This window comes from Bos javanicus, chromosome 23 (genome assembly GCF_032452875.1).
Source record: "Bos javanicus breed banteng chromosome 23, ARS-OSU_banteng_1.0, whole genome shotgun sequence".
In the NCBI taxonomy this organism is placed as follows: Eukaryota; Metazoa; Chordata; class Mammalia; order Artiodactyla; family Bovidae; genus Bos; species Bos javanicus.
In genome coordinates, this window is record NC_083890.1 from 43,865,110 (window position 1) to 43,891,319 (window position 26,210).

Genomic DNA, 26,210 nt, shown 5'->3' on the forward strand with positions numbered 1-26,210 from the left:
TGTTTAACCATCAGTCTACACTTGTGGTTTTCAGTTGGGGTGAGGGAGGGAGGGAGTTGGGGGAAGACATTGGTAATATCTGGGGGCTTTCTGGTTGTGACACTGGGGTGGGGCAGAGGGGTGCTACTGGCATCCAGTGGGTAGAGGCCAAGACGCTGCTAAACACCCTCCAATGCACAGGATAACCGCCCATAATGAAGAATTATGCGGCCCAAGTATCAGTGGTGCCAAGGTGGAGAAGCCCTGTTCCCTATAACTCAGAACACATGACTCAGAAGAAGCCAGGCCTGTCAACAAGCTCTGCCTTCACCTCTTGTACGTATTACTGTTGGGTTACTGGCTCAGCACATCCGTGCCTGTTCACTGGGAGTGCCCCCAATACGTAAAACAGACTGTGCTGCCGGACCAACAGACAGCCGTTTTGCTTGTTGTGACTTTTCTTGTTTGGCTATAATATAAACAGATTGTTTGGAAAAGCAAATGCCTTGACTGGTTTTAAAGTTCCTAGTTTATGAACAATGGATTCCACTTTAGGAAATCATTGATTAACAGAGCCAAGCAATTAATTGGCTCCAAATGTAAAAAAAAAGAAGTCATTTACGTATGCAGAATGCTAAGATCTCCCCCATCAGAATTCCTATTTGAGATTCAGCATGATTCCTAAGTAATTAGTGAGTTATTTTATATTCTTTTTCCTTCTTTTAATCTAAAATTTTTAAAACCTTACATTTTCAACTTTTCTTCCTATTAGCTACAGCATATCGAGTGCCACATCCCAGACACTGTGTAAATTATCACTACACATGAAGTCTGTACTTAAAACAATCATTGTAGGTAGAAACTACAGATACCATTATTATTATTATTAAACTCCAGAAGTCTACAGACAGAAAAAGAGGGCTGCAAATAAAACATCTGACCACAGCACTCACAAGCATGAATTCATTTCTTACAATGCAGAGCAAGAAGAGAAAACCAGGAGGATATAAAGAATACTATAATAACTGCAATAATGGACACTACGTATTGAGTGCTCACTTACTGTATCTAGGATCAGTGCCAAATGCTTTATTTATACTATCTCATTTGACCCTCCCTCCAGTCCTAAGTAGTGGATGCTATCAGAGTCACCATTTTAGAGACGTAGAAATTGAGGCTCAATCTGAAGAAGACCCTCAGGAAGTGGCCCAGCTGGGAACTGGGCCCAGTGACACTTGAGAGTCTACACCAGGGGTTGGAAAACCATAACCCTTGGTTTAAGTCAGGGTTGCTGCCTGTCTTTGTCAATAAAATGTGACTTCGTTTATACATTGCCTACGACTTCACTTTCATTTTTCACTTTCATGCACTGGAGAAGGAAATGGGAATCCCAGGGACGGGGGAGCCTGGTGGGCTGCCGTCTATGGGGTCACACAGAGTCAGACATGACTGAGGCGACTTAGCAGCAGCAGCTGCAGCATGGCTGCTCTGGGACTACCACAGCAGAGGCGAGGGGTTGCAACAGAGATCGTATGATGAAAGCCTAAAATGTTTACTGCCTGGCCCTTTATGGGAAAAGTTTGCCAACACCATCTAAACTCTTCAACAGTAAGTCACATCAACTCAACATTTGTGCTCATACTCTGAGGCATGGAAGCCCTCTGCTTTCTACTGTCTAGGTAAGGAGCCTCCTTTCCTTTCCTTTCTATAGGACCTTCTGGATCTGTTTTTGTAGCCATCCTGAAGGCTCATACTATGCTTTTCTTCAGGAAAAGAGTTTACTCGAATCATGGTAATGTTATGCCAAATGCAACTTATGAAATCTGATTTTCTCAGTCTGAAGTCATTAAAAAACAAAAACAAAACAAAATTATTGATCTTTTACTGGGAACACATTATGTGCCAGGAATACAAAAACATATAAAACAGCATCTTGCCCTCAAGGAGCTCAGAGATGCGGGGAAAGAGGTTCACGGACAGCAGAGTGGCTTCCTGTGGACAAGGCTCTGGGCCCTGGGACTTCAAGGATAGGGTCTCTCTTCTTGGGCCAACCAAGGTCTCAAAAGGAAAACATTTGAAACCCCATTTCTTTTAAAGAAAAAAGGTCTCCGTTATAATAAATAACAGAACTAGGTCTGATTTGCCTAGTAAGTAGAACTATCGTTCGGACACAGTGTGATAGAGATAAACAGGAAGTATAAGCTTAGCCTCTGCAGGTCACAGGTGAGAAAACCAAGCACATAAGTGTACCCAGTGATGAGAGGAGATAATGATGCCAAAAGGCCTAGCAGCTGAGTGTCAACAGTGTGCTCCAGAAGCTGCAAAGCTGAGTACTTGGTGACCGGCACATATTTGCCATATTTGTGGCAAGATATCGAAGCTTTCTAAGCCTCAGTTTCCTCATCTGGAAAATGGTGACTGCATTCAGAGGTCACCATGGGGAAAGAGCTGATGTATGGAAAGTGCAGAAAGCAGAGCCTAGATGGTTGGAGTGAGTATAACAGAAGTATGCACTACTATGAAAGCTAAAAATGAGGCATGGAGAAGTGTCAGTCGCTCAGTTGTGCCCAACTCTTTGTGACCCCGTGGACTGCAGCCTGCCAGGCTCCTCTGTTCATGGAATTCTCCAGGCAAGAATACTGGAGTGGGTTGCCATTTCCTCCTCCAGGGGATCTTCCTGACCCAGGGATCAGACCCAGGGATCAAACCCATGTCTCCTGCATTGCCGGCATATTCTTTACCATTTGAGCCACCAAGGAAACCATGGAAATGAACGAAATGAACCAAAATCTTTAAGTGGGCCCATATTCTACCCTGTTCCTAAGATCCCAGCCTGACTTTCTATTACACTCAATGCCCTTCTCCGTTGCAGAGAAGGCAATGGGAAGGGAGCACTGGTTTTCTAGGCTTTGTGTTAGACACTGTGGAGTAACTCTCTTCTTTATCCCTTCAGCCTTTATTTGCTACTGTCAAGAAACATCTCTGACGCCCCTTTCTGCTCCAGTCCTATTGTGACTACCCTTGGCCAAGTGCAGATCACCACAACTGTATTGTTCAATCCTGTTCAGCACCACCCCACCCCACCTGCAACCCATTTGCTCATGCCTGCTGCAGAGCTGCCGAGAAGGCAATGGCACCCCCCTCCAGTACTCTTGCCTGGAAAATCCCATGGATGGAGGAGCCTGGAAGGCTGCAGTCCATAGGGTCGCTAAGAGTCAGACATGACTGAGCGACTTCACCTTCACACATTGGAGAAGGAAACGGCAACCCACTCCAGTGATCTTGCCTGGATAATCCCAGGGACGGGGGAGCCTGTTGGGCTGCCGTCTATGGGGTCGCACAGAGTCGGACACAACTGCCGCGACTTAGCAGCAGCAGCTGCAGAGCTGATGCCAGGAGACAAACCAAAATACCCTTTCCATATGATCACCCCTCTGCTGAAGAATCTACCATCATTCCGTGCAGTGCATCTCTGTAAGTCCAGACACTTCTGCCTGTCATTTATTAAATATATCTTAACTACCTTGTAATAAAAAAGAGACCTGATTTCAAATCCTAACCCCACCACTCACTACCGGTGAGACCAACCTGCTGCTTAATCCATTGGAGGCTGTCTTCTTTTCTGCCAAGCTGAGATAAACAGTACTTAACTCATGGGGCTCTTGAGAAGATTAAGCCCGCATTTCCCATCACTGGTGCTGGGCTTGGCATACAGCAAGTGACTGAGATGTCCTTGTTATTATCTAGCAACGTATATGGAGAAGGCAATGGCAACCCACTCCAGTACTCTTGCCTGGAAAATCCCATGGGCGGAGGAGCCTGGTAGGCTACAGTCCATGGGGTCGCTAAGAGTCAGACACGACTGAGCGACTTCACTTTCACTTTTCACTTTCATGCATTGGAGAAGGAAATGGCAACCCACTCCAGTGTTCTTGCCTGGAGAATCCCAGGGACAGAGGAGCCTATTGGGCTGCCACCTATGGGGTCGCACAGAATCAGACACGACTTGATGCGACTTAGCAGCAGCAATGTATATACTCACGCTTCCTTCCCCTCCTTGTTCCTGCTCTCTGAATCCTCCCACTTAGGATTTCTGCCTTCCTGACTTCTGCCAATCCACCAGCCCCCTTCACACAGATGCCCCTCCTGGGCTTTAGTCCACACTGATCTCAAGCTTTGGTGACCCCACTCAGGCTTGGTACCCCTCACACCCTGGCCCTTCATCAGTGATTCCTTTTTACTAAGATTTTTTTTACATGTGGACCATTTTTAAAGTCTCTATTGAATTTGTTACAATATTGCTATTTTTTTTTTTTTTTTTGCCTCTTAGGCATGTAAGGGTCCTAGGTCCCTGAACAGGGGAGCCCCCTGAATTACTGGAAGGCCATGTCTAAACCACTAGATCGCCAGAGAAGTCTCCTTAACCAGTGACTCTTAACCCAGGAGCAACTTCGCCCTCTTTCCCCCAGGGCTGGGGGGCAGACGTTTGGCACTGTCTGGAAACATTTTTGGTTGTCACAAGTGGGAAGTGGGTGTATGAAGGCTGTGTTTAAATATTTTCTGTATTAGATGATGCTCTGCCATCCTGGGGCCTGGAGAGACCGCCCCTCCCAGAACTAGCTAATTCCTAGAGATAGTAAGCAACTCGCCTGCCAGAGCACTTTTCCGAGGCAAACCTAGTACTCAAAAGCTTATCCCCCAACCCTCTCCTGGATCTAGCTCTCACACACCAAGTGAATATTTCCTCTGCCCTCAATCACCCCAGGGCCAGGTACTGAACATCTAGAGACCACCGTTATAACCATGAGCCAGTCAAAATCATTCAAACGAACCAATCCTAACCTCGCTCAAACTTACCTAGCTTGATTCGCCCGTTCTTTTCCAGCAAAAAGCAAATAAAGACTCTGGGCTGTAGTATCTCTGGGTCCTGCCTCCTGGCCCTCCCTGTGCATCCCCGGGGACACCCTGCATGGTGTGTGGCATGCTGCTTGCTCTCAGCAACTCTAATACTCCGTTCTCTCAAACGCAGTTACCTTCTTGTCTGTCCTCCTACCAAATTAAAAGTCCCAGGCGCATCTTAAGATGTTAGTGATAGATGCTACTGGTACTTCGTGGACAAAGGTCAGCATGTGTGTGCTCAGTCGTGTCTGACTCTTTGCAATCCCGTGGACTGTAGCCGGCCGGGCTCCTCTGTCCATGGAATTCTCCAAGCAAGAATACTGGAGTGGGTTGCCATTTCCTTCTCTAGGGGAACTTCCCGACCCAGGGATTGAACCCACGCCTCCTGCTTGGCAGGCGGATTCTTTACCACTGAGCCACCTGGGAAGCCAGAACAGAGGTCAGAAATGCTGCTAAATATTCTACAGTGTACGGAATACCACTCCCCGCCCCCAACAAAGGCATATCCAGTCCAAAATGTCAGTAATCATGAGGCTGAGCAACGTGGACCTGAAATGTTCCACATATGGAGACCCAGATCTCTAGAAGCTCCAGCCCTGCCGCACGGTTCAACCTTACAGCCTAACTTGGGAAACTGAAAAAGTACCTAATTGCCGGACTCATTGAAACGAAGGTATAATAACTTGCATTCATAGCTCTTTTAGTCAAAAATCACTGAATGATACATGTTCAGCAAAAGTGAAAGTATTTCTTTGCAGTTAACATGAAGCTTGATGCCAGTAGCTTCCGGTCAGAAAGAAAAATTCATGACCGAAACTCATTGTTCTGTAGGATTCTGTATCTTTCACAAGAGGGAAGCAATCCATCAATGTAGCATTTCTATGGGAAAATTCTGAAGCCACACAAGAATTCTTCTCTAGGACATTCATCACCTGTGATTCTCCCCACCCCACAAGGGAAAAAAAAAACAACACTGCATGATGAAATCAATCTGGGTAAATAAGTATAAACACTCTGTTCTTGAAGTTTCTCTAAGCACGTGGGCACATCAAGGCTCAGAGATTAAACCAATCTACTTAACTTTGTTCAGCTCAGTTTTTTTTCCAAATTAGCTTGGTCTTGAAATTTTTTACATACCGTCTATTACCATCCCATGGAGCATGTGTTCTGTGGAACATATTCTGGAAAACATCTCATTAAAAGTGACAACAATTCCTAACACTGAAGGTCAGGACTTGAGTGCTAAAGTTTCTCACGCTGTAATCAGAGCTGCTTTGAGAAGTTCAATAGCAGAGGCGTGTGAGGCAGCCTCCTTTACAGTCAGAGGTCTTTGGCAGGAAGTTCAGTGGTTCTGCGGGTCTCTGTTGGAAGGGCACAGACCCTGGAATCTGGATGGACTGTAACTTCCAAATGGCAAGGGAGACCTTGTCTTTTCTGTCTTATTACCGTCTAAAAAGGACAGACCTCAGTATGTGTGTGCGCCAGGCAGAAAATGTATTATTTTCCCACAAGCGATACAGCTAATTTAAACTTTTGTGTGTCAGAAGAAGTGAATAAAATGGACCCTGCATGTCCGTAAGGAAGGAAAGGGAGTAAATTAAGAGCCAAGGCGAGGTACCAAGCACCCCGATTAACCCATCTACTTCCTGACTAGTCCATAATCCTCACTCTGACTGCTTTTTATCCCCAAGTCACAGGCATATTTGTGCACTTAAAAGTCTGTGATACCTACGGATTCAGCGGGATAGCAAAGGACTGCATTCTGAAGAGGCCCCTTCTCCCTAGGGGCCTTGGCCTACCCTCTCTGGCCTGACGGGAGAGCCTTGGTCTTTTGGGGGGACCAGCCGTGGGCAAGGTGCTGGGGTCTCTAGCCTAGCCTTAGGAGCCTGCTCTTCTGAAAGCGCAGTGCTCTGTGACCTGCAAGTCTGCAGAGGGCTCGGCTGGGTGTGCGGGAGGCCACGCACAGACGGAAGCAGATGGCAGAGTCATCTGTTCATGGAGCTCAGGGAAGCCCTCTGCTCTTTCACCTTGAGAGAATGTGACAATGGTTCTCCCAGTCCCCCAAGCTCCTCAGCCTGTCTGGCTCCGCATCCTTCCACCAACCATCACCACGGCCCTCAGAGAGGAGAATACGAGGAGAAAAGACAGACGCAGGCCCTTCATCCCTTTTGAATGTGGGAGCTGGCACCATGGACTGAAAACCACAACACCGCCCCCCACCCCCGCCATGTTTTCTATTCTTGAAAAATTTCCAAAAGCCTTCTGAAGATTCTCAAGACCCTCTGGAAGAACAAGCATGATCCGCCTCTCCTTTCCCCGCTTTCACAAGGAGCGAAACCAAGGTCAAGACTGAATTTGTTTGAGGCCAGTTTGTATCGAGGCTACTGGCACCAGGACTTAGGAGCTGGGTTCCCAGAGGGTGCTTTGTTTTCCTAACCCTCCCCTGGAGGCTGCTAATTCCTGCTGTCTGGTAAACACTGCCAGGAATTGCACTCTTAGGATTCTGCAATAAAAATAAGCCGTGTTTGCTTTCTAAAAGCATAGTGGAAACGGTCCCAGTTAAATCTCACAATAATTTATGGCTATGATATTTTCAAAGTAACTTTGTGTCATTTCATTCATGGTGAACTATGTACTTTGAGTGAGTCACACACTGACCCATCTACTTGTGGTTTAAATGCTAAGTGTCATTCCTATTTGGTCCTCAACATTTGCTTATAAATCTAATGGTGAATTTCAACAAGTTTCCATCAACAGTGTTAGAGACAGATACGTGCTCAGTCGTGTCCAGCTCTTTGGGACTCCATGGACTGTAGCCTGCCAGGCTCCTCTGTCTATAGGATTTTTCAGGCAAGAATACTGGAATGAGATGCCATTTCCTCCTCCAGGGGATCTTCCCAACCCAGGAATCAAACCCATGTCTCCTGAGCCTGCTGCATTGGCAGGAAGATTCTTTACCACTGAGCCGCCTGTTAGTTCAGTTCAGTTGCTCAGTCGTGTCCAACTCTTTGCAACCCCATGGTTTGCAGCACGCCAGGCCTCCCTGTCCATCACCAAGTCCCGGAGTTCACTCAAACTCATGTCTATTGAGTTGGTGATGCCATCCAACCATCTCATCCTCTGTCCTCCCCTTCTCCTCCCACCTTCCATCTTTCCCAGCATCAGAGTCTTTTCAAATGAGTCAGTTCTTCACATCAGGTGGCCAAAGTACTGGAGCTGCCTGTTAGAGAGGAAGCAAAAAGGACTGGACACCTGGTCCAATTTCATTTTGAGCAGTTGTCTTTTTTTACAGAGGTGACTATTAATGTCGACATGAGATTAAACATTCCTCTTGAAATAATCTGAAGCTAAAGAGTTTCTATTAGAACCCATTTATACATGATGCCATGCAAATCTTCACCCAATATGTACATTTTCCCCCAAATTAACTCTACCTTAGGGTGGACCATACACATACACACACGAAAGAAACCGATACCTTATCTGGTTATACCTTACTTATGTCAGAGGCTGCTCTATTAGCTGTTTCATCATCTTTATAAGATAAAGTTGAGCATATATAATGTCCCCAGTTATGAGTTGATGTTCATATTCTAAAAATGCAGTAATCACTTTACACTGTATCTCATCTAAATGGAGCAGAGAACAACTTTTAAACGGGAAAGCTTGGAGATTCCCCGGTGGTCCAGTGGCTGAGACTTTGCCTTTCAGTGTAGGGGGTGTGAGTTCCATCCCCGATTGGGGACCTAAGATCCCACATGCCTCGGGGTCAAAAAGCCAAAACATAAGACAGAAGCAATACTGTCACAAATTCAATAAAGACTTTAAAAATGGTCATTATCAAAAAAATCTTAAAAAAAAAAATAAGTCCACTGGAAAGCTTTAGGACTCTAGGGCACTCTGTGAGAGGGTAGCCCCGTGCAAACCAGAGCCATCCCCCCTTTTATCTGGTTTATACATGAGGGTCTTCTAAGATACTCACAAGTTTCTTCTTCCAAAGGGTAACTCTCGTCCTTATGTCCCTGGTCTTTACTTTTAGGTCTTGAATACAGATGCTCCTTTTCATATGTATTGCCTCTTCTGTATTCTTGGAAAACGTTGAAAAACTGACCTAGGCACACAGCCCAATGACTACAACACTCGCCAGTAACCCATGTTACATCCATCGTCTGACCACAAGATACAGGCATTCCTGTTCATGATTCCGCCTCAAAGGCAGGGAAGAAGGATGGGAGGGGTCCCGTGGCTCATTACTTCTGCTCCCACTGCAAAGGGCGCTGTCAGCTGCAAATATGCAAACCTGCTCCTCTGTCTTCCGTTTTACTTCAGGCGGTGGCGTTCTGACCACAGGCTGCTTCTAGGGCATGAATAATTCATACCATGGCTAACTGGAAATTGTAGCATACTCTTCAATGTGGATACGCAAATAACAGGGCTCTGGGCCAGCAGAAAGGTTCATTGTGTGTTCATCTGGGGGACGATAAGCTCCTGTCTGGGGACTGTTTGGCTTCTTTAGGGACTCACGGATCAGTGAGTCACTGAGATTTGGAGAGTGCGAGTCTTGAATATGTAGCAAATCCATCATAGCACCCATAGCCAAGATCAGCTGCTGGAAACAGCCTTTCATCATGGGGAGTAGCCGAGTTCATCAGATGAGTAAGTTTCCAAACATATAAACATTAACCACAGTATCTGCTGCATATGGCAGACAAACACTTGCCCATAAACAGACTTAAGTCTCTCAAGAAATAACCCCCAATTCTGCTCTGTGGCCAGCTTGTCAGTGATGGACGGTCATTAACTATGTGGCAGATTGCATTCCTCGCTCTGTGCCAGGAAATCCTGGTGCCAACTCTCACTGAGAACACCTTCAGAATCTGGAGGTCTCACTACAGAGCAGCTCCCCAAAATTCCAGCCCAAACCAGGTATGGAGTGTGGTAGGTTGTGACACCCTTTTAAAAGTGGATTTCCTATCACTGGAAGGATTAAACCAGGCTTCACTTTTCCCTTTTCTTGCTTGTTCCTCTCTCTGCTCATAACCTTGGAGCAATACTACTGTTTAAGAAAGCCGCCTCAAGGGCAGCTGGTGCATCACTAAAGACTGTACTTGACGTAGCAGTCAAGACTGAACTTGACATAACACAAAACCTGAGGTAAAGGGGCAAGGGAGGTAGACGGTGACAGTCCTAAAAACGAAAACTGAAGAACGGAGCTTCATTCCCCTCCCAAGAGTCATCGCTGGGGTTACAGCTTGTTTAGAAGCTAATTATTTGATTTTATAATTACTTTTGTGGGTTGCAAAATAATTACCGTGGAGGCAAGTCTCCATGTGCCAAAATAGCAGAGGCGATTGTTCTAAAGTTCACACCGAAACAATAACAGCGTCAAGACAGCATGCTCTTAGGTGGGGATTAGAAATACATCCCCTTTGTCACATGCGCTTGCCTGAAGCCCACATAAAGGTCACGGTGGGGGTGGGGAGCGCAAAGATACTCCACAAACCCAATTCGTATGAGTTGTTTCTTTTTAGGTTGATTTTCATTTTAAACCTGTCCCTCTGCCTACACCAGGACATCACGGAGCCTTTGAAAAAGAGTAAAACTGCAGTTCTGGTAATGATATAGACAAGTGATCGAGTCCCTTTCAATCCTAAGATTAGACGTGTTGTTAAGATGGTCAATTGCAGTACTTCCTAATTACAGGAATGGGGATGTATCAGGCGTCGGCAACATTCTTCTGATAAAGGCCAGAGCAAATATTTCAGGGTCTGCAGATCTCTGCTGCAGCTCCTCAACCCAGCAGCTGTGCAACAAAAGCTACTGTGGACAGCACATGCACCATCACGCATGGATGAGCTCCAACAAAATTTTATTTATGGACACCGACATCAGAATTTAGTGTAAGTGTCTTACATCATGGAATAGTCTTTTTCTTCTGATTTCTGTCAGTTGTTGTAATTGTAAAGAAACAAAGAAACCCTTCCTTCTCTGCTGTGAAAACAGAGGGCTCACAGACCACAGTTTACCAATCCCTGATGTAGGTGGGTTTCAGACAACTCAGCATCTTCAGGGAGGAGAAATAATGATCTCACAGGTGGAAGAAACCCGGGTCAGAGGTGACTCAAGAGCAGGTAGAGAACAGATATAATTATCTCTCTTAATAATCCTCCAGGGTGACTATCATCCAAAACACACATAACTTCCTCTTTTGCTTTTCAATGAATTCAGTTTGTTTTCCATGTTCTTTTTCTTCCTGAATTTTCCAGAAGCAATCACGTTCACATTTCACTAATCACTTTAAGAAGTGAAACTTCACTGGCTAGAACAGTAGCCTCGTGTGTGTGTGTGTGTGTGTGTGTGTTTCTGTTAGTCCTTCAGTTATGCTTGACTCTTCGACCACATGGACCGTGGCCCACCAGGCTCCTCTATCCATGGGATTTCCCAAGCAAGAATACTGGAGTGGGTTGCTATTCCCTTCTGCAGGGGATCTTCCCGACCCAGGGACTGAACCCACGTCTCCTGCATTGGTAGGTGGGTTCTTTACCACTGAGCTAGGGAAGCCCAGTATCCTCTTAGAAGTTCACATCTCAGAAGGAGCCAACCAAGGCTGCAGAGGTGGAAGCAGAGGGCTATCCCAAGTACAGCAGCATCAGCAGGTGATGTGGCGGAAGACATGACCACTGCTGTTTCCTCTTCCCTAAAATGAGTACAACAGGATTTCCAACCCTAAAATGTTCTCATGATAGCAAGGAAATAACGTGCAAACTTTAAAGTGTAACATAATGTATGTAAGTGTCTAGGTTTTCTCAACTTACTGGCTTTAAGCTGACTGAATCAACATTCTTCTTGACCACCAAATCTCACTTCCTCTCTTAATAATCCTCCAGAGTGACTATAATCCAAAACACACATAACAGCAACCATTGGAAAGATGTAGTAGAATAGGACTTTATCTTCACTGCTGTCGGGAATGTGCAAGGGTGCAGTCACTTTGAAAAAGAAACGGGCAGTTCCTCAAGTGGCTAAATAAGGTGTTAACATATGATCCAGCAATTCTAGTCCTAGGCATATACTCAGAAGAAACGAAAACAGACGTCCACACCAAAACTTGTGTGTAATGTTCAAAGCAGAATTATTCATCACAGCCCAAAAATGGAGAGAACACAAATCACCATCCACTGACTGGTGAATAAGCAAAACATGTCATATCTATACAATGATTCGGTGATAAAAAGAAATGAAGTGCTTATGTATGTTCCAGCATGGATGAACATGAAAATGTTATGCTAAGTGAAAGAAGTCAGTCAAAGAACTACATATTGCCTGATTCCATTCATATGAAATGTCCAGAATAGGGAAGGCTATAGAAACAAAAATAGATTAGTAGTTGCCTAAGGCTAGGGGAGACAAAATGACTGGAGAGATTCACTAAGGGGAGTAGGCTTTCTCTTGGCGGTAATGAAGATGTCTTAACACTGACTGCGGTGACAGAGAGCCACCTTGTGAATACGCTGCTGCTGCTAAGTCGCTCCAGTCGTGGCCTACTCTGTGCGACCCCATAGACGGCAGCCTACCAGGCTCCCCCGTCCCTGGGATTCTCCAGGCAAGAACACTGGAGTGGGTTGCCATTTCCTTCCCCAATGCATGGAAGTGAAAAGTGAAAGTGAAGTCGCTCAGTCGTGTCTGACTCCCAGCGACCCCAAGGACTGCAGCCCACCAGGCTCCTCTGCCCGTGGGATTTTCCAGGCAAGAGTACTGGAGTGGGTTGCCATTGCCTTCTCCAAAAAGCCATCAAATTGTACACTTTAAATGGGTGAACTTTATGGTGTGTGAATCATATCTCAATAAAGCAACTAATACTCCAATGACATTTTTCACAGAAATAAAAAAAAAAAATCCTGAAACATGTATGGGACCACAAAAGACCCCAAATAGCCAAAGCAATCTTGAGAAAGAGGAGCAAAATTGAAGGGACACTTCCTGATTTAAACCGTATTACAAAGCTACGGTAATCAGAACAGTACAGTACTGTCACAAAAACAGACGCACTGATCAGTGGAACAGAACAGACAGCCAAGAAATAAATGCATGCATATTGGGTCAGTTAACTCATGACAAAGGAGCCAAGAGTATACGAGGAGGAAAGGGCAGTCTCTTCAATAAGTGGAAAACTGAACAGCTACATGCAAAAGAATGAAACTGAATCCCTGTTTTATGACCTACACAAAAATGAAATCTTCATGCCCCCTCTCTGCCATGTCTTAAAATTCTAAACACCTATTCATGTCCAAAACATTCTTACCATTAATATCAACTACAGAAATGAATGTTGGGGACTAGCAAATAGGTTCTGAACCTTGCCCTCTCAATAAAGTCATATGTATATATTTTATCTATTGATCTTTTTTAAATCTCCTTTAGATATATGGGTATATTTTAAGCTATGCTGCTGCTGCTAAGTCGCTTCAGTCGTGTCCGACTCTGTGCAACCTCAGAGACGGCAGCCCACCAGACTCCCCCGTCCCTGGGATTCTCCAGGCAAGAACACTGGAGTGGGTTGCCATTTCCTTCTCCAATGCATGAAAGTGAAAAGTGAAAGGGAAGCCGCTCAGTCAGTCCAACTCCTAGCGACCCCATGGACTGCAGCCAACCAGGCTCCTCCATCCGTGGGATTTTCCAGGCAAGAGTACTGGAGTGGGGTGCCATTGCCTTCTCCGATTTTAAGCTATAGATTTTTACAAATATTTTAAAAATATCTTCTAAGCTGAGTGAATATTTACAGATGTCAGTGAGTCAAAAAGATATTAGAGCAGGAGAAATTAGCAAAACTACTTACAAGTTCAAAGTCATGCTGAAACTAAGGCAAACTGAATTGCTGGTACTTGAAACGTTTACTGGGCCTTTGTATTCATATATCAGAATAGCGGAGTCTTGGTCTTTTGACACTTGCTGCTCAAGGTCCTGAAATGGCCGTTCTTGGTTATGAGCGTCGGACCCAGGTCCCTTCTCGACCAGTCCCTGCTTAAGCTCTGCTGGCAACACCCTCATAAAACGTATACAAATTTGCTTCAGTATAATACAGGACTGGGGGAATATGTGAGGAATCTATACAGACCATTATCCTCTTCTGTCCACACTTGTATGTGTGCAATTTTTCATAATCGTTTTTAAAAAGGTAACTCCATCATGCTACCTCTGCTTAAAAATCCCTGTACTACTTTTAGTGTTGCTGACCTAAAACAAATAGACTGCTGGTAACTTCTCCAGCAAAAAGATGGATTCAGTCAGGATCAGCAGAGAAATTCAACTGGAAGTCTACAACCCGTGAAAGTCCCAGAAAGGGGGCCACTTTTACAAAAGGGAAAAGGAAGTTGGGAGGACTTAGCCACAAAGAGTCCGTGGCTTTTCACTGGCTGAATCCCCGCCAGGAAAGAAGAGTCTGTCTTCTCCCTGTTGGGGTCTGCTATCCTCTCAGGGTGTGACAACTCCCCAGTTTGGTCTCCCAACTCTATTTCATTGAGACTTCTGTTTATTAATAAATATTTTTACAGTGCTCCCTGGATGAAATATGAACTCCTTTGTAAATTGTACGAAGATTTTCCGGATTTCTCTCTTGCCCAAGTCAGGCCTGACACTCTCTACTTTCTGCCTCCAAAACAACACCTGCCCTTCACATACACTTTTTAAAACTTCTTTGCATCTGTCTGTCTACCTATTGGAGAAGGCAATGGCACCCCACTCCAGTACTCTTGCCTGGAAAATCCCATTGATGGAGGAGCCTGGTGGGCTGAAGTCCATGGGGTCGCTAAGAGTCGGACACGACTGCATGACTTCACTTTCACTTTCCACTTTCATGCATTGGAGAAGGAAATGGCAACCCACTCCAGTGTTCTTGCCTGGAGAATCCCAGGGACGGGGGAGCCTGGTGGGCTTCCGTCTATGGGGCCGCACAGAGTCGGACACGACTGAAGCGACTTAGCAGCAGCAGTCTACCTATCTCCCTGTGCTACATTATAAGGTCTTTGAGCACAAAGACCATACTGTCTCACTGACTTTTATATTCTCAATGCTTAACCTGGCACATAAAAATGCTGCACAAATATATCACTGGGAAAAAATGAACTGCCCCAACATATGTTTCTGGACTACTGCATGTCATTTCTGCCACATTCCACTAATTCTACCTGTTGAACCTCTCCCTGTTTCTGAGTAAGTTATGCATGCATGTGTGCTAAGTCACGTCAGTCGTGTTCAACCCTATGGACTGTAGCCTGGCAGGCTCCTCTGTCCATGGGATTCTCCAGGCAAGAATACTGGAGTGGATTGTGCTCTTCTGTAGTTTAAATCATTTGCACATTGTTTTCCTCACTGACATGCCCTTCCTTCTTTACCTGAGAAAACTCCTCCATTAGGTTCTTGTCCAAATATCACCTCCTCCAGGAAGCCCGCCTGCCTTACTCACACAGTTAATGGCTTTATCCAACTTAGCCGTTTATTTTCCTGTTGCAATAGCTGGTTATTGTACCTATTGGTATCTGAAAGGGTCCATCACTTTCAGCACACATACGCTGCTAATTTTAAAACAAATGTTTAAGAGAATCAATCAATAGCTCAGTTGGAGGAATTCAGTCCACCCTCTGTATCACAGATGTAAAACCCACAGGTGTGGAAAGCAGATTGCATTTGTTGCCCTAGGCCATTTTATACAAGGTACTTGAGCATCCCTGGATTGTGGTACCCATGGAGGGTACCTGAAACCAATCCCCTGCAGATACTGAAGAATGACTGTGTATGATACTTACACAGAATTTTAACAGCCCACCTTTGTTAGAATTTCCCTGCTTTGTACATCCCTTCCTAACACCCCACTAAGTCCTTTTTCACTTCTCTTCACTACTGTCTCAGCACATGCCTTTCTTTTCAGGGTTCCAGCCTTTATATAACCTGCCCAAGTTAGAGCCTTTCCCAGGTCCTCCCGACTTTAAGGAGGCAGATTCCCATCTCTACCCCTTGCTTCAGGCCATGCCTTCCACAGCTCTCCCTTTGCCTCTGAGAGTCCTTCCGGCCCATGTTGATAGAATTCTGCAATAACTACTTCATCCCGCTGTTCACATTTCCTCTTCAAGATCTCACCTTGCCTATTTTTTTGATTACTCCACTGACCAAAAAGTGCTCAGTCACTGTAAATTTAGACATAGGCATGAGCCCTTTCATCTAGAACAAGCGGGTCATGATTGTTAAAACTCTAAAACCACCACAGCAGAATAATTTTGAAGTGCACAACGCTGAAGGGGGCTCTTCTCCAATCTCACTTTTCCTTGCTTTTATTAGAAAGATACGTTTTCACTGTTAAATACAGAGTAGAATTGATGCTTTCATCTTGGACCCAATCCAGGGATGTTTAATTACAGAAGAGACCAAGGAACGCACAATAGCAGGCGGAAAAATACAAGACAAAATTGAACTTGGCGGTAACAATAGAGATGATAGTAATCACAGCTAATATTTCTCCAGCACCTTCTCTCGCCAGGCACCATGCTAAGTGCTTCATACCAATTACCTCATTTAATCCTCACAACTCCATGCAGTAGATAGTAAGTATCATGGCATCCTAAAGTCACCCAGCTAGCAAGGGGAGGAGCCATCATTTGAAAACAGGCAGTGAGGTTCCAGGAGTCAGCTCTGGACCACTATTAGAAATATCTTGCTTCATCAAGGGACAGGTACTGTTAGCAACCCCAACACCAAATGTTTGGATCTCGGGGGACTGCTCACCTCATCTTTATGCACCTCAGTTTCCTCATCCGCAAAAGGAAGGATTTGACCCACAAAAACTAGTAAAGCACTGCTTTCCAAAAGGCTGTCTTACGGAATGAAACTTACAGAGTAACTCACAAGTATTAGGACAAATTGTTTTTGTTCTAAAAGTTCACACTGGAAGCCATTAGAAAACAAGTTAAATATTTCTAATCCCCAAAATAAAGTTTGGAAATTCATCTAGTAAGTGACTGGATTAGTGATTTTATGTACAAATATTTGAAGAATGGAAATCATATTTAGTGAAGTGAAAACAACCTTGAAATATTGATCCATCACATGTAAAAGGCACAGAGTAGCAGTTACAATCAATATCTTGTTTCCAAATCTACTATTTATCATTTGATTGCTTTGTAAATAGGCCACTATAAGATAGAAGTTTCAAAATATTTTTTAAAACTCTTCAAAATGTTTTATTTCTATTGAAATGATCTTAATACACAATTATTAATGGCATAATTCTATAATTCCTCACTAACAGACTCAAAAGGAATTCAAAGGAGAAAAGAAAAGATGTATAAAATTATATAGTATAGATCCTAGATTTCCCCCTAGAGTTTTTACCTATTTGTAAAATCAAATTCTCCTACTGACTTCCAATAGCTATGTCTCTTGGAGCTTTACAAAATACAAAACTTAAACTCATCTAAAAACTTCTCCCCCTCTATTCCTACTAATGACAGCCTAAGTAGGAAAAGCAGGTAAAATTAAATATGCTAGGGAACTGTACAATTCCTTTCAGCTCAGTATCTTAATAAACCTGGCTTATCGGGACTGTACATGTATATAACACAGGCACACACACATCACCGTACTTAATTTCCTACATTCGGTACAGGTGCCATAAAAAAATAATCAACTTGAAGGCACAGTGGGAAGCACTCCAGTTTCAAAGACAGACAAGAAATTTGAATTTTTTCTACCATTCACCCACTTGTGGCCTTTACACCAAAGTACTATGGTAGCTTGTTTCCACATCTGAAAAATGGCTTCAGTATTGAACCAAAACAGCAAGAATGAAAGAAACACAAAATACCTTGGGCCATTAAAGGTGAACTACATTCTACAATTTTTAAAGTCATTTTCTATTTAATAATAAAGTCAGCCAAACATCTTTAGTTCTAGTCAGTGGATACCAGGAACTTAAAAAAAAAAAAAAGACAAACTCTTTTAAGTAAAAGGGCAAGTGCTGAAATGCAATTTCACTTTTTATATATGTTCACTGAGACAGGGATCTTTTTTTCTTTTAAAGTTTATTCTCTATCAGCCAAATAGTTTTATAGATTGTCTTTACACTGAGTTACAAAAATGTTTAAATATATCTTATATATGAGGAAGTTAAGATTGAGCCTCAGTGGACAATATCTCTATAAAATTCTCCCTGTGTAAAATTTCAGGTAAGGACTTTCCACTTGGACCAGAACTTTCCTTGGTGGCTACTAAATGACCTCCGTGGCGCTGGAGGAGAAACCAAACACATTTAGAGTGCTGGCCACAACACAGGCACACTCCACCATAAGAAATGTCCTCCTCTGTCGAGTCCTAGCAAATCTGTTGGCCTTACTACAGTCTTCACTACACACTTCCGTTAAAATAGCTGGCTCTTCCTGGCATGCACAAATAGATGACTCAAACTGAGAAACAGCTGCTGGAGAACTTCACTCGCAGAACCTCCACTCATGACAACGGATGATTCAAGGTCAGTCTCGGCAGAAAGTGAAATGTATCTGAACTTCCTTTCCTTCACAGTGGGCAGCGCTGCTTTGGGTTCTGGCACTTAAAGAAGGGTGAGGCTCCTGACCTCATTTTCTCAGTGACTAAAGAAGCACACCACACACACTGGAAAGCAGGATTAGCCGGGGGAGAACTTGGCAGAAATTAAGCACCCCCACATGAGGTTCCCCCTGCACAAGAATCCTTCGAAATGAAAGGCTTTAGTCCCATCAGGTGACGTATGAACATCCCCAAAGACAGCTCCGTAACACATTCTGGAGCATCTGAGGTTGTGGAGATGACGCGTATTGTAAGCAGAAGCATCCTGTTCATAACTACACACACGAACCCATACCCTTGAGTGTGGGTACAGACCTTTCCTTACTGCAGTAACATTCAGAGATCCCAATTTAAATCAATTCCCCAAGGCTGTGGAAGTATCCCATTTGGGAAGCAATTCCGTCAACAGAATGACTCATTTAATAAATATTTTAGCCTGCATCTCATGCTCTATTATAGTAGACAGTAAAAGACCGGCTTTAGATCATCTCACTAATCCATTTATATATCCCATAGGTGTCCTCAGCTTATAGAGTAGCCAAAGGACCAAACGCATGTCAGTGTGTGGATATCCTCCCGCAGACCTCCCAGGAGTGCTGCCTCCTGTGCTGTGTGCCTGCCTTTCTCCAGCATGGTTTTCCTCCTACCGCCATCCAGCACAGCCTCTCTTGCAGTTTCATCAAAGAAAAGTATAATTACGTTAGCAGGACTCCTAATTTTGAAAAGACATTAGCCAAGCCAGTCACTTCATTACGCTGCACTTCAGAGGCCAGCAAGAAACCAGAGAAGGCCCTAAGTAATAAGTGTTCTTACAAAGCGAACAAGCGAACCCCGCTTGGGGTTGGTAGCAGAAATCTGCCTGCCCAAGCAGGTGTGTGCAGCACCAGGCGATGAGCTTCAGCCTGGCCAATAGCTAATGCTTTCCCTGCAAAACCCCGCTGCCTGAAACTTTTTCCATACCCTCCGGAGTCAGCTCTGTGAGCTGCTTCCAACTGCCTGGGAGATGCTGGACCGTTACACAGGCGCGCCCACAACTGCAGAGCTTTCTGCCCGTGCAGGGCTGTCCCTCCTGCTTGGCTCCTTCTGCCCAGAGTCGCTGAGGCCCGGTACCCTTTCACCGCCCCGCTCGGATCGGTTTGGGGGGCGCTCTTTAGCTCGAACAGGCTCACCTGGAGGAAGCCGCTGCCGTCCTTCCCCACCTCCCACATTCGGCCACTAGGCATCATTCCAGGAGGGAGCACCAGCGGCGCTCCAAAAACCACGGCCATGTTTTACTCCGAACGGACCTCATTCCACAACTCCACAAGTCTGCAGGGCGCAGGGCGCTGGGGCCGAGGCCAAACCACCTCTCCAGAGTCAACCCACCCGACGCCCACATCTGTAACGCTGCCCAGCAGAGCTCACATCCTCATAACGCAAGGGTGAGAGAACCCTAAGAAGCCCAGAAAGCTGGGAGAGCAGGTGAAATCGTCTCTTGAAAGCTAATAATGCTGCCCCTGATGAACCCCCTAAAGCCCCACCTTCCCCCAGAGTTGCCCCTTTAACGGTTTCAAACCCCTCGTTTGGGGGGAGCGTTTCCATCAATGGTCTCAGCACGGATGCGGTCCGGGTTTGGCTCTGGGCAGCGCTCCGCAAAGTGCCGGGTGGGCGGGCGTCACGCCCGGTTAGAAGGCGGATGTCCCCGCAGTTCTCCGGGTAGAGCCGCCTGCGGCGCCCCCAAACTGGGACCGGCAGGGCCGCCTCCTCTCCTCCCGCGTTCGCCGCCGCCCCGACGCGCCCCGACACTCACCGTCCCGGGCGTCCTCCCCACGACTGCAGTTGCTGCAAATGTGTTTGATCTCCTTGCCCAGTTGACAATGGATCGCAAAGGACACGTTGTTGTTGTTGTTGGGGGCGGGCTCCTTCAGGGGCTTCATCCTCAGCAAATAAAAAGCTTTCCTTTTGGGTCTCTGGGCGTTCGCGCCTGGCACCGCGCCCTCCCTGCAGCGCGGCGAGCGGAGCGCAAACCTCCCCGGCTCCGCGGCGCGCGTGGGCTCCGCCATCCGGTCCCCGGGCGCCCCGGGCCGGGCGCCGCTCCGGCCCCCGCGCGCTGCCCCTCGCGCCCCGCCGCCTGGCCAGCATGCCCCCGCCACGCCCCGCAACCCGCGTCTCAACAGCCGCTCGACCGCGGCAGGGCGGATCAGAAGAAGGCGCCGAGGGGGTCTTGACCTTGCCGACCTCCCCGCCCGAGCCAATCGGGATCCCGAGGCCGAAGGAGGGTTTCCAGAAAGCACTCCCCCGTCCCACCTGGGATGCTGCGCCCCCGCCTCCCTCGGGGCCTCACGCGCTCATCCTCGCCGGGCAGCCCCACCCCTCCGCGCGTCTCAGCACCAGCCACTGGAGCCTGCCGGGTTTTGCAGCTACCTTCACTCTCGAACTGCAGGGCAGAACGCCAACCTCCCCCGCCCCCCGTTTCCTCCAGCCTCTTGCTGCCTATTGAAAGCAAGATGGGCCACACCGAAGGCCGCTGTGTTGGGAGCCCTCGAGGTGCACGCGCCTCTCTGGGGCCAGAACACGTTACCATTCTCGGGCGGATCCGCCCCCACCAAGCCCTTGAGTTTTCTCTGGAGTCGACAACCTGTTACAACGGAATTGATGTTTTCATGTTCAATACAAATTCCCCGACCTGAAGAGGGCCTTACATCCATGTCATTAAAACTTAAAGAGCGAAAAGGAACAGGAAAGGTTGCTTTTATCAATCCTCAGAAACAACAACTTGCAACTTTGGGATCCTAGCTAATTTGGGTGAAGATTCTCCAGCTGAGTTAACACAGTTAATAAGGCTCAGCAAGGCAAATGACATCAACCTGAGATCTCTAAAGAAAAGAACAGTATCTTCAAGAAGGCAAATCCATGGCTCAAGAATTGTAACAGCTACAAGTTTATCCAGCCTTTGTTTGATCTACCTGTTTGTTGTTGCTGTTTTTTAAATGACATTATATGGATACCATAATCCTGACTCCAGGTATCATGAATCCTACCTCACCTTTTGCAGAGCTAATGCTAAGAGAAGCCTCACAGCACAGTCACCTTGTGTGTTTATTTTAAAAAGAGCCTTTCGACCCCCAGCGGAGAGATCCTGGTTTAGTAGCTCAGTGAAGGGACCGGGAATCTGAACTTTTAACAAGCTCCCAGGTGATCTCGATACAAAGCCTAAGTGGGCAAATGTTTTTACAGCCAGGTGTGTCTGACTCCAAGCTTGTTTTTCCCTCCATGCCCCATTCCCTGTGAGCCCTTGTCCTCTTTTCTGGCCAGTGAAAACAGTATCAGCTAAATCGTTATCACCACCCATTGTTTCCAAGAACTTCTCCAAAGTGAATTTTATAATACCCTGTGTCTTGCGCGCATGCTCAGTCACTTCGGTCGTGTCCGACTCTTGGCGACCCTATGGACTGTAACTCACCAGGCTCCTCTGTCCATGGGATTCTCCCGGCAAGAATACTGGAGTGGGCTGCCATGCCCTCCTCCAAGGGATCTTCCCCAACCCAGGCAGGAATCGAACCCATGTGCTTCCTGTGGCTCCTGAACTGCAGGTGGGTGGGTTCTTTACCACTGGGCCACCGGGGAAGTCCTGCCCTGTTGTCTTACACCACCGCAAAAGACAGGTCACTGGGCAAATTCTCGACACATACAGCTCACCTCATGGGGAATAGGGTCCACCACCCACTGGGGATATTAAATTACTGTGTTATAAATATGCTTCTGATCACACCAGTTCTCCCACTCATTTATACTACTTCTCACATGCAAAGCATTCTGTCCAAGTCAGCATATTCCGAGCCTCATTTGCATTCTGTACTTAGGAGCACCAGGTGTCCAGCTGCCATGGTCTGCTCTAGAAGGAGATCTCAGGGAATCCTTAGTTGGAGTTCTGTTCTCTTTAATTATATCACAATCCAGTCTTCCCTAGTGCCCACTGAGGCTTTCAGGGACCCCTCCCTTCTCACCTGGATTACCAGTCAAGTCAGCTACAGGTAAATCTTAGTTTCTTTTCCTGTCATATTCACATCACGTGGTCCCTGGCTGACTAATAGCCTTATCTTGCTGCTGCTGCTAAGTCACTTCAGTCGTGTCCGACTCTGTGCGACCCATAGACGGCAGCCCAACAGGCCCCGCTATCCCTGGGATTCTCCAGGCAAGAATACTGGAATGGGTTGCCATTTCCTTCTCCAGTGCATGAAAGTGAAAAGTCAAAGTGAAGTTGCTCAGTTGTGTCCAACTCTTAGCGACCTTATGAACTGCAGCCTACCAGGCTCCTCCATCCATGGGATTTTCCAGGCAAGAGTACTGGAGTGGGGTGCCATTGCCTTCTCCGAGGTGGCCAAAGGCTTTTCAGGTGGCTCAAAGACTGAAGACCGAAAGCGTTAGTCGCTCAGTCATGCCTGACTCTTTGCAACTCCATGGACTGTAGCCTACCAGGCTCCTCTGTCCATGGGATTTTCCAGACAAAGATACTGGAGGGGGTTGCCATTTCCTTCTCCAGGGGATCTTCCCAACCCAAGGATTGAACCCAGGTCTCCTGCACTGCAGGCAGATTCTTTACCAACTGAGCTCCAAGGGAAGCCCTTCCCAGGTGGCGCTAGTGGTTAAAAACAAAAAACAAAAAACAAAAAAAACCTACCTGCCAATGCAAGAGACATAAGAGACATGGGTTTTATCCCTGGGTTGGGAAGATCCCCTGGAGGAGAGCATGGCAACTCCCTCCAGTATTCTTGCCTGGAGAATCCCACAGACAGAGGAGCCTGGCAGGCTACTGTCCATGAGGCTGCAAAGAGTCGGACACGACTGACGTGACTAAATATGCACAGAGGTGGCCAAGGAGCCATTTGCTCTGCTGGAGGAGTGTATGAAGGAATTTATTGCATTGTGTTATGGGTCAATATTTGTTATTCCCTTTTTCAAATACTAGATCCCTCTCCCAAACTGTGTCCCCTCTTTAAGTATCTTCTGAGCAAAAAACACAGCTTTTTAAAAAAATAAATTTTAAAAATTCCAAGCCTTTTCCACCTTACTCTCTGCCCACAGATCAGAACAACAGAGCTGCACAAACTCTACATGGTCTTATTAAAACAGTGAAGCCCATAGCAATCTTTTATTTGCCCACTGAATATGAAACAGACCCAAAAGCTCAAGTGTCTCTGTCTTAATTGACCAAGTTATCAGTACATTGTAGTAGAGAGAATACTGACATGACCGCCAGCTTGTCTCAGGGTGCTGCCCTGCAGCTGTGGGGGCTCTTTATTCAGGTTTAGCATGTAGAGGCCTAAGGGGAGCCTCAGAGAGCTATTCCCTTGTTCAGTGGTTCCTTTTCCTAAACAGTCTACCCTGAGTTTGAGCTTCTAACTATGCTGGCCAATACTGGTATCAACTAGCTGCACATGGCTATTTACACTTGAATAAATGGAATGAGATTAATTTTGGTGCCTCGGTTGCACTAGCCACACTTCAAGTGCCCGACAGTCACATGCGCAAGGTGGCTACCGTATGAGACGACGGTGGTAGAACACTTTCATCTGTGCTGAAAGTTCCATCAGACCTTACTCTTCTCAGCAGGGGCTTCCCAGATGGCTCAGTGGGTAAAGAATCCGCCTGTGATGCAGGGGAGATGCAGGAAACGTGGGTTGGATACCTGGGTGGGGAAGATCCCCTGGAGGAGGGCATGGCAACCCACTCGAGTATTCCTGCAGAGAATCCCATGGACAGAGGAGCCTGGTGAGCTACATACAGTCCATGGGGTCGCAAAGAGTTGGACAGGACTGAAGAGACTGAGCACGCACTGCTCTTAGAAGATGTATGAATGTTTGCGTCTCAGGCTGAATTTGGAAGCTGAGACGCACAGTCATTTATTGTTATAAGAGAAGGTGGGTAGAGAGGGGACTGGGATGGAATACACCTCGGTGCTGGCTGGAAGAAGATGCTGAGTGTGATGTCTGCTGGCACCCCCTTTCCTCTGGCCCCTGGCAGACAGCAGAACAGGTGTGCACACCCATCTGGCACTTTTCTAGATCCTGCTCTGTGCCCTGAATGCCACCTCCATGAAGCCACCTTCTGACACCCATTACTCTAATATCCCTACAGCTCTTGATGCCAGGACACGTCTTATACAGAGTCTGTGTTTGCCTCATCACATAAGATGAACCTGTGTTTCATTATGATCCTTGTAATTATGGCTCAGCTCTATTGCTGCCTTTGATAATCATCTCCCTGCATTGTCAATGAGAGAAAATGATCATGCTACGGCATTCTTGGAAAAATAGATAGTATTGTGGGATTTTATTTTCTTACCCACTTTTAAGAGGAAGGAGAGAACCACTGAAGGGAAAGATAGTCCAGAGCATTTCTATCACTTACATCAGGGTATCTCAACACAGAGCCAGTGCAGCTTGAGTGAGATGTTCACCCAGATGATCTAAATGGGAAAGAAGAAATGCAGCCTGTCATGCTGTACCCCAGAATCTGCGTTTGAACAGGACTGCCAGTGATTTGGGGGCACTTTAATGTTTGAGGAGCAGCAGCCTGGGAAGAGTATTAACTGCCTACCAGTGGAGAACACTCTTTGGTTCTGAAGAGAGCACCAGACAGGACCCTTGACCTTGCAGGGCTTAGAAGAGAAAGAAAAGTGAAAGTGAAGTCGCTCAGTCCTGTCCGACTCTTTGCGACCCCATGGACTGTAGCCCACCAGGCTCCTCTGTCCATGGGATTCTCCAGGGAAGAATACTGGAGTGTGTTGCCATTCCCCTCTCCAGGGATCTTCCTGACACCAGAGATCGAACCTGGATCTCCTGCATTGCAGGCAGATTCTTTACTGTCTGAGCCACCTGGGAAGCCCTAAGAGAAGAGAGGATGCTCTCAAAACACAGGCAGCTGAAAACACCTGTGTAGGCTTGTAATTCAGAGTAGCCATAGAGAAATATGCATTTGCTCTCTAAGTGGGAGGCGTGTGTAAAGGGAGTTCTGCAGTGATGAACGCAGCAGAGATGAACCTGACGGGAGAGAATTTCCCTGGGAAAGCTCATCTGCAGCCGCTGGGGGCAGAGAGGGGTGGGAGAGGTTGTGGCAGTGAGGAGAAAACAAGCTCATAGGCTAGAAGGAGTTCACGGTCAGCATGGGCATGGTCATCAGGCTGGTGGGAGAGTTACACCCAGCAAGGCAGGGCCTGAAGACTGAGCTTTCCAGGAGACGTCACCAGAATGATGATATGACGCAACTGCAGACATTGAAATTCCATGGCATCGCTTGGAACTGAGATTTTGTTCCGCTTTCTGCTTGTCTGTGCTCCATCCTACTTTGAACACTTAACAGCTCTTAGGCTCAAAGGAAGTCAGAATCAAAGTTAAGGGTAGAAATTTGGAAATGCTCGTATAGTGCTTTACCTCTTATAAAAAAGAGAATCAAAACAGAAAACAGTAACGTTGATACAAAGCAAAGTGGCAGAATCATTCAGAGATGTACTTAGAAAAATAGTACTACACATATTTGATGTAAGAAAAGATTAAAAATTTTTTTCTTCCTCAATTTTTTTTCTTTGGTTTAAACTCAACCTATTTGTTAAATTTTCTTCCTTTCTTGTTCCTATCTTCCCTATAGTGGGTTGAATGGTGGCTCCCAGAAGATATGTCCATGTCAAGTTCCTGGAACCCGTGAATTGATGTTATTTAGAAAAAAGGTTCTTTGCAGATGTCATTAAGTTAAGGATCTCATGC

General features: G+C 46.2%; 1 protein-coding gene across 11 annotated transcripts in view; it reads right to left on the reverse strand.

Moving 5' to 3' along the window:
• Positions 1–26,210, reverse strand: part of PHACTR1 (phosphatase and actin regulator 1) — a 525,946-nt gene that overhangs the window by 220,957 nt on the left and 278,779 nt on the right. Inside the window, exon 1 of one of the 11 annotated variants that reach the window (XM_061398843.1) lies at positions 20,755–20,838. The exons of 9 other annotated variants lie outside the window; for them this stretch is intronic. Coding sequence is in view for 1 of the 2 variants with exons in the window: in XM_061398844.1 (XP_061254828.1) it covers positions 20,258–20,510 (253 nt within the window). In the remaining variant the exon portion in view is untranslated. Of the gene's footprint in view, positions 1–20,257; positions 20,526–20,754; positions 20,839–26,210 lie in introns of those variants that run through there. One more of the 11 variants, XM_061398844.1, reaches the window with a different exon arrangement.